The sequence below is a fragment of the Charadrius vociferus genome, unplaced genomic scaffold, assembly GCF_000708025.1.
Source record: "Charadrius vociferus isolate BGI_N301 unplaced genomic scaffold, ASM70802v2 scaffold549, whole genome shotgun sequence".
Lineage (NCBI taxonomy): Eukaryota > Metazoa > Chordata > Aves > Charadriiformes > Charadriidae > Charadrius > Charadrius vociferus.
Window position 1 is genome coordinate 873,348 of NW_009650103.1, and position 8,010 is coordinate 881,357.

The 8,010-nt window shown below is 59.9% G+C and overlaps 1 protein-coding gene across 1 annotated transcript; it reads right to left on the reverse strand.

Moving 5' to 3' along the window:
- Positions 1–311: 311 nt before the first annotated feature.
- Positions 312–7,714, reverse strand: RALGDS (ral guanine nucleotide dissociation stimulator). Its single transcript, XM_009892315.1, has 18 exons — positions 7,459–7,714; positions 7,027–7,208; positions 6,292–6,485; positions 5,829–5,903; positions 5,458–5,651; positions 4,936–5,057; positions 4,563–4,778; positions 4,329–4,432; positions 3,883–3,967; positions 3,113–3,190; positions 2,928–3,014; positions 2,539–2,571; positions 2,189–2,310; positions 1,907–2,002; positions 1,521–1,741; positions 951–1,246; positions 690–804; positions 312–487 (listed from the first exon to the last, which is right to left on the reverse strand). The coding sequence occupies exons 1-18, from the start codon at positions 7,712–7,714 to the stop codon at positions 312–314; spliced, it is 2,652 nt and encodes an 883-aa protein (XP_009890617.1).
- Between the last annotated feature and the right edge of the window lie 296 nt (positions 7,715–8,010).

The following is an 8,010-nucleotide window of genomic DNA, read 5'->3' on the forward strand; positions in this document are numbered from 1 at the left end:
TGTCGCACCGTGGAAGGTTAAAAAAAAAAAAGAGAAAAAGAAAACAGAGATATTCCCCCCACCCCCCTGCTGCCTTCCTGTGTAGAAAAAAAGACCTGATTGAAACGGGAGCTTGTGCAGAGAGACGCGGAGGCCGACACCAGTTGCCGAAGCGCCCCGGCTCTCGGTGCGGGAGGGAGATGCACGGCCGTCCCCCGCGGGCGAGGGTCACTCCTCTCGCTGTGCCAGGCGGCACAAGGACCGGCCACAGCCGAGCTCGGAGCAGCCTGCCCTCAAGGCCCCGTCGGTGATGGGTGGCAGTGGGGCTGAGGCTAGAAGATGCCTTTGGCGATCTTCAGGCCTTTCTGCTTCATCCTGGGCAGGGTGGAGCTGGAGCCGTGCTTGATCTTTACCCCCTTGGAGAAGCCCCGCTTCTTCAGCACAAAGTCATAGTTGGCGGCGGAGTTCATGGCGTAGAAGACGTTGGCGTTATCAGGGATCTTCAGCTCTGGAAGCGATAAGAATGGGGGTCAGTCAGGCACGCCTTCCCTCAAAGGGGCCCAGAGCGGGACTGAGAGTTGTACCCGGGCGCTGGGACCCCTCTGCTGTCACCTCCCAGCCCCGCTCTGACCTGCTGCTGCCCATGCTGCAGGGCTGCACACCAGGCAGGGACACAGTCCCCAGGAGCCCCCCCGCACCCCAGCACACACCTCTCTCCTCTGAGATGATCTGAACAAGCTCATAGTCTTCAGGCCGGTCCCCGTCCAAGTTGTGTTTGGCCATGGCCTTGCGAATAACAACCGGAGTCTTATCCTGGCTCGTCACCTGTGAGCGCAGAATGTTGTTAACCCAGGGGGTGCAAAACGCCACAAAGCCTCCCACCACTGTCTCCTCCCAAAAATGGGCCATGCCCGCATCTGAGCGGGGCGAGCCACCCCTCCCCGGCATCACCGCAGGTGCTCCGTGCTAACCAGGATGCTCTTGTACATGTTGCCGTTGTCCACAGCCAGGCTGACGCGGATGATGCAGCAGTCGTCAACCTGCTGGTTGTAGAGGGGCAGCGAGAGGGAGGAGTAGCTGGAGATGCCGGAGACCGAGCGCTTGTGGGTGCGGGAGGCAGTCACCGGCGTGGAGGAGACAGAAGAGGACGAGGCACTGCTGGAGCCTGAGCCGATGCCCGACGTGTCCAGGGAGGAGAGGGAGGTGGATTCCCAGAACTGGAGGGCAGGGAGGAGAGGGGATGCGGAGGACACAGTGGGTTTAGCTTCTCCATCGGCCACAGACGGGGCGTACCAGCGCTGGGGGAGGGAGGCCAGAGGGATCTCACTGACCTGTGACAATGGGGGACCGATACGACTACAGCAGCCGGAGGCACAAGAGCCCTGCCACACTGCCGGAGCAGCAAAGGGCAGGGGCACCCCCAGCCCCGGTGGGTCAGAAACAGCCCCCGGGACCCCCACCCGCTTGCCCCAGCCCCAGCGCCGGGGCAGAGGTGAGGCAGTCTCCGCATGATGGCCGCACCTGCCTCTGGGGGCCCGGACCCCCCGAGCTGCCCCGTACCTTCTTCTCCTGGCAGTCGGGGGACTCGGGGATGAAGCTGATGTTGATCTCCTCCACATCGGAGCTGCTGGAGCAGGCAGAGGTGACACTCACTGAGTCGGTGGCATCCCCGCTGCACAAGTACTGTCCGCACTTGAGCTGGTCGAAGGATTTTGAGTGGGAGCTGCCGCTGGCGCAGGGTTCGGTGCTCGGAGGCTGCCGGCTGCCAGGAGAGACGTGGGGCAGGTGAGTATTGAGCAGAGTGAAGGTGCATTTGACTGGCAGGACAGTGGCCACCCCAGCCTGGTCCCCTGCAATCCTCAGCCGGAGTGGCCTCGCGCTGGCCCCCACCTCCACCCCGCATCCCGCCGGGGATGAGCAGACTCACTCGCTCCATCGCTTGATGATGCCCGTGTTTTTCTTCGCCTTCAACGTGTTGCTGGCTGACTCCGACAGCGGCTCGATCTCACACGACAGCCCGTAGCTGGGAGGGGAGAGATGAGGGTTTGAGCCCTCTGTGCTGCCACGGCGGCGGTGAGCACCGTGCCGGCAGGGCAAGGGAGGCAGAGCAGAGAGGGGAGCTCGGGGCAGCTGCTCAGCAGCTGGAGATGAGCAGTGGGACCTCCCAATGCACCAGCAGCAGCGTGGCCCCAGACCCCCTCAGGCTCACCTCTCGGCCTCGCTGAGCCGCTCCAGGCTGTGGAACCAGTCCACGAACTGGTCCTCCTGCGTGAAGCTGTAGTTGTTGCAGGCCGACTGAAGCAGCTTGATCTGCGCAATGACTTCAAACTCCTGCAGTGAACAGAAGCCATGAGATCTGTTTGCTGCCTCCACAAACAACCCAGCCCCACACACGGAGACAGATATGAAAGACCAGAATCCGCCTCCCCAAAACAAAGAACCTGACAGCAAAAAAAAAGGAGAGGGAACAGCCCCAAACTGATTGGCACAGCCTGGGCTTGCACCGAGTCAGCCTCCTCCCTCCACCCCGCCGTGCTGCCGCCAGGGCAAAGCTCTCACCTTCCTTCTCTTCTCAAAGTTGATCAGCCCACCCTGGAAAAGAAGGAGCCAAATGTCAGTGTGAGGCAGGCAAAAATCCTATTGCTCCCGTAACTCCCTGTCCCCCCACTCGCTGCCACTGCAGTGCGGGCGTCCCTGCTGAGGGGCAGCGCCAGAGCATCCCATTTCCATGAGCTGACAGAGGTGGATGCGCAGGCTACAGCATCGGACAGAGGATACGCAGGGTGCAGTGTCCAACACAGGATGTACAGTGTCCAATATAGGATGTGCAGGGTGCAGTGTCCAACACAGGACGCATGGGGGACCAGCCCTCCATCTCTCAGCCCAGACTCTTGGGCTGCTGTGCGGAGGACGAAGAGGAAGGGGAGGATAGAGATGGAGGTACGTACGTCTAGGAAATCCTTCATGGCGGTGTCGAGCATCACCAGGTCCGTGAGGAAGGTGCCAAGGTAGGGGATGGTGCCCTGCATCACACCCTGCGGGGACAGCAAGGGACAGTGGGGTCAGCAGAGAGCTGGGACCAGCCTGGGCAGGCACCAGGGAGGGGGCACCGGGACAGCCATGCCAGACTCACCATCTCTCGCTGCTGCTGCTGCCGCTTCTGAGCCCTCTTCGGGTTGATCTCCAAGGTGGCGAATTTGGACGTGCCCTCCTGGATGGTGGGGAGAAGTGGGAATCAGCGCAGGTGGGAAACCACTAATAGACGAGCTAAAATTCACCCCTGCTTTCACTGGTACAACTTTGCTTGTAGAGGAGAAGAGGAGGAAATCACAGCTGAGCTTTTTCATGGCTCACAGGGAGGAGAGGCTTAGTGAATAGGAACTGCTGCTCCCATTTCTCGCTCTGTATCACTGGCTCCTCAATGGGATGTTTTGTTCCCTTTTGCATGTTGTGTCCTCTCAACCCCAAACTGGAGCTAGGCTGGGAAGCTGCGGAGACGCTTCACAAGGAAGGAGGACATTTTTGCTGCAGCCTTTCACAAACCCTAAAACCCCACCTGAAATCAAGAGGACTTTGCACTGGGCTGTTAAAATGCAGCTGCCTCTGGGGAGAAGCCGTCACCTGGTGCGCTGGATCCTATCCCACTGCTTATCTCTGCTCGCTGAATTGCTCTGCAAGCTTCAGGCAGTGACAGCATTTGGGTGGAGAAGGAGAAAGCCCAGCCTGGTCCGAAACCCCTGCCTGCTCCCCAGACTCAAAAGGCCCTGCCTGCAGCCACGTCGGCAATCCCGGCAGCACTGCTGGGGCTTTAGTCTGGTGGCTGGAACATGGTAGAAACTTCTGCCAGCATCAGCCTGAGCTCCTTGCCAGAGACAGGGCAACGCGGGTGCCACTTCCCCGTACCTTAATGAGAAGCTCCCGGCTGAGCGAGTGGTTGTTCTCATCGGAGAAGATCTCGGAGAGCTCGTGGAACGTGCGGAAGCTCTCCCTGCTCAGGGAGAAACACGGGAGGAAGTCAGCAACGGTGCCACCCTGGGGCCTCCTCCTTGGGCTCTCTTCTGCTCACCCAAAGGACCCCCGCAACGTTCACAGCTCCAGCAGGGCCCTGCTGTTTGGGGGCTATTCTAGGGTGTTTCACATGGAAAGGAGGAGAAGGTGATGGTGCCTTTATTTCCTCACTCTCTTTAGGTCCCTGATACCTTACTGTGGTCTCTGGGTTTTGGGCACACTCCAAGAGGCAATGCTGGAGCTGAGATGATCCCATCTACACATTCAAGGGCCACAGCCACAGCACAACCTCCCCCTTGAAACCTTGCCGCGGCCGCGGGAGCCCAGCAGGCACTGCTTACCGTAGGACCTCGTCCCAGGTCTTCTTCAGCCGGTGAACAGCATTGCACTGCAGAGCTGAGAGGATGGCTCGGAGGGAGGAGAAGTTCTTCAGGATGCGGCACTCCTGAGGGCAGACAAGGAGATGACAGGACTCGGGGTTAAAGAAAGCCCAGGGATCCGCTGGGACACACACACCGCAAAACCTCAGCCCTTGGGCCGGGGTGGGAGGCGAGCGGGACGGCCAACTGTCCTACCCGAGCCACTTCGATCCACCGCTCCACCACTTTAGCCCTCTGCTGCGGCTTCAGGGACCGGTCTCCGAGACACGTGGCGATGACACAGTTGGCCACGCTATTGAACTGCGAGACCGTGGCACGGATGGTGGGCGCCAGGTGCTCTTTGCCCTTCTTGTCTCGCTGGGACCAGATACAGCCCAGGCAGTGGTAAGGCACCACTTTCTTAAACAGCTCCTGGAAGATAAAGGGATGGAGATGAGTCTCTTCGGGGTTCCTGGGAAGGGAACAGGCCAGAAATAAAAGGTGGAAGGGGAGAGACAGGCCTGTGCCCAGAGCAGCAGGCAGCAGATGGGCAGAGCACCACCGACCCGCCTGTTGAATGAATACTCACAGCGTCCATCAGCGTGAACTGTTCTGCCACCATCTCTGGGGAGAAGGAGAGGAAATCTGGCTTCCCGTCCCCAACCCCGTTCTCCTCCACCAGCTGGAAGGTGCAGCCGCCATGGTCCACAGCTGCGAGAGATGGCGCGAAGCTGAGCACTGCAGCGCTGCCGCGAGCCCACGCCGACCCACCCCAGTCCCCTGCCAACACCATATCCCACCTCCCGGCCTCTCAATTCCCATCTGGCTTCACGCCTCGAGAAACGAGGCTCAGATAAAAGGATAGTCATTTTAAACCTGGACACAAGTGTCTGCAGAGGATTAAAGGCAGATTAGCTAATCCATTTAGAAATCCCGCTTCTGGTGCAGTTGGATTAGCTTCCCGGTGTACCTCCATGTAAACGCAGGCAGGGCTCATGGGGGTCGGCCACGTGGCAAGACCCAAGGTTTTGGAGACCCTTGATGCCAACCAGTATCACACCCTCCCCCTGCAGCCCCAGATGACCCCCCGCAAGCGGGGAAAGGACCCCACCTTCCGCCTCCGACTCGCTCTGCTCTTGCTGCTGGAACTGGGCCAGCAGGATGCGGGCTCGGCGCTCCAGGTCCGAGCCGGGGATGTTGTGGCGCACGTAGGAGATGAGCTGCTTGAGGCAGGCGAAGTCTGGGGGCTTGCGGAAGTCCTCTGAGTACTGGTCCAGCCAGGCGCCCAGGATGGAGGAGATGGTGCTGTGGGGAAGGGGGGGAAACACAGGCAAGCCTGCGTGAGGATCGGGTGCCAGGAGAAACCGGTGTGTACCCCAAGCACCAGGAGCACCCCTGGGACAATGCATGCCTTTGGACGAGAACCAAAGAGCTGTCTCCAGAGCCACCCATCTTGTTCACCCACAGCGCAGTCAGACTTACTTCTTCAGCTCCATCCTCTCATCCATAGTGTGCCTGGCATGGTCCCCATTCGCCTGCACGTGGAGTTTGCCGTACCTGGTGGGGCACAGAGAGGAGGCAGTGAGCATCTGAACTCAGCTACGTCTCAGAGCTCCCTCCGCATCAGCCCCAGCTCTGCCAGGGGGTCAGGATGAATTTCTCGTGCACTGTCCTGCTCCCCCAGTCTGCCACAGCCCTCGCATTGTGGGAAGAGGGAAGCAGCCCGCACTGGCCACATCGCAGCAGGGTACCAGCTGGAAGGGCTCCAGCTCACTGGGAAGCTGTGTCCTTCCTGCCCTGCCCCAAAACCTTCATGCTGATGGGGTTGGGAGAAGCCCATTGGCCCTCCAAGGCACGGCAGCAGAAGATGCTGCAGCTCTCCTGGTCAAGGGGCCTCAGAGATCGGCCACCCCCAGCTGCGTTTCGGGGCTCAGGGCAGCCTCACCTGTTAAGCAGCAGGTCCAGCACTTGCTTGGTGGTGGCGAAGGCCCGGTAGGTGCACAGGAAGATGGTGACGTAGGTGGAGTCATTGCCCTTGAAGGCTGAGACCAGGTACTCCACCAGCTTCTCCAAGGTCCCAGCTTTTATCGTCCGCACCTTACACGTCTCGTAGAGGTTTAAGGCCGACTCGTTCTCAAACTGCCGGGAGAGGAGCAGAAGTCAGTGGGCCAGATGAGGACAGACACATTCAATTGCACTGCGGTCCCAGCAGCTTCACCAGCCACTTTTTGGGTCTAGGCTGGGACCACGGATCCCCTACAGTGCCTGAGGCTCTCATGATGGGCCCAGGGAAAGGGAAGCTGGGTCTCCTCTGGCACCAAATACCAGCAACTCAGCTGAGAAGACTTGAGCTTTTAGGAAGTCCCAGGAAGGGCCTCAGGGTTGCCAAAACCTAGGTGCAAATCAGGGCTGTCCTATTTTGCAAAATGGGGCTTCAGATTGTTTCCCCCATGCCCTTTAGCGTGAGGCAGAGGCCAGCGGGTACCCCCAAATAAATATACGATCCCCAAATAAGGCTTGGAAGGACACCCCCAGACAGGAGCGTACGAGGGAGTGAGAAGAGGACAGTACGTGGGCTGGTATCGACCCTGCCAAGCCCTGACATCAGGTCACCATGTCTCTGGCAGGGAAACATCTGAAAACACCCCGTGGCGGGAGGCTGGCGGAGCCCCCAGCTTACCCCCAGCCATCGCTGCCCTTTGTTGGCCGTGTGATGGAGCTGCACTTTCCGGAGCGATATGCTGTAGATCACACCATCCTCCAGCTCTTCTCCAATCTCCTGTGTGGAGCTCTGCACGGGAGGACAAGATACACCGTGAGATAAGGAGGGTGAAGCGTGGCAGAGATGCTCGTACGAGGCATCTCAGCAAGCCAAAGGCAACAGCCGGCAGGCAGCGAGAGTTTCCCGTGCCTGCTCAGAAATGCAAACCAGGCGACACCAATCTTCCTGGCCAGCTTAGCCCTGGGCCCGCCTGAGCCCGCACAAAGGCAGAGCTGAGACTTCGGGAAGCTGCTCTCGGTCTGCTCCGTGTCCCCCGCCTCCGCGTCTCAGCCCTTCTGCAAAGGGAGGCTGCAGCATCGCCGGGGGCTGGGCAGAGCAGGGACCCCTCACCCCCATAGCCACCCCTGGCTGCTTCCCCCTCCCCAAGCCTTTGCCTTTCCCGTAAGGTGACATTGCCACTCGGTCTGACCGTAATCTCGGTAATCTGTCCCTGCGGGAACCGAGTACCTCGGCGCACCTTTGGTAATAAATAATAACGGTGAAACCAAGGCGCCTGCGAGCTTCGGCAGCGCTGGCCACGCACAGGAGGCAGAAATCCAAGGTGGGAGCTCAAAGCTGTGGGGGAAACCTCAGGGAACGGTGCCATGGTGGGCTTGGGCACAGCTGGGACAGGTCTCCTCCACCCCTGGGGACAGGCACCTCTGGGCCACAGCCTAAGCTCACGTTTCTGCTCTAGGGAGATGGAGACCACCTAAAATACGTTGAGGAAAGAGCAGATGCTTCTTGGGGCAGGTCCCCAGGCACACGCCTGCCCCAGCTCCCCGTGCCAGCGTGGGGCTCAGCAGCAGCTCCAGCCCCAAAAGGATAATTCGGTTCCCTCCTCCTCCTCCTCCTCCTCCTCCTCCTCTCTCACCACGCTCTGCTGAGTCAGTGCCTCTCTTA

Bases quoted from the DNA above. Each gene is read 5' to 3' on its own strand.
- RALGDS (XM_009892315.1), bottom strand. From the start codon at position 7,714: ATGGCACCGTTCCCTGAGGTTTCCCCCACAGCTTTGAGCTCCCACCTT. The intron at 5,904-6,291 runs GTGAGGCTGCCC...GTGCCCCACCAG, and splicing joins CTGGACCTGCTGCTTAACAG to GTACGGCAAACTCCACGTGC. The intron at 488-689 runs GTGTGTGCTGGG...TATCGCTTCCAG, and splicing joins GATCATCTCAGAGGAGAGAG to AGCTGAAGATCCCTGATAAC.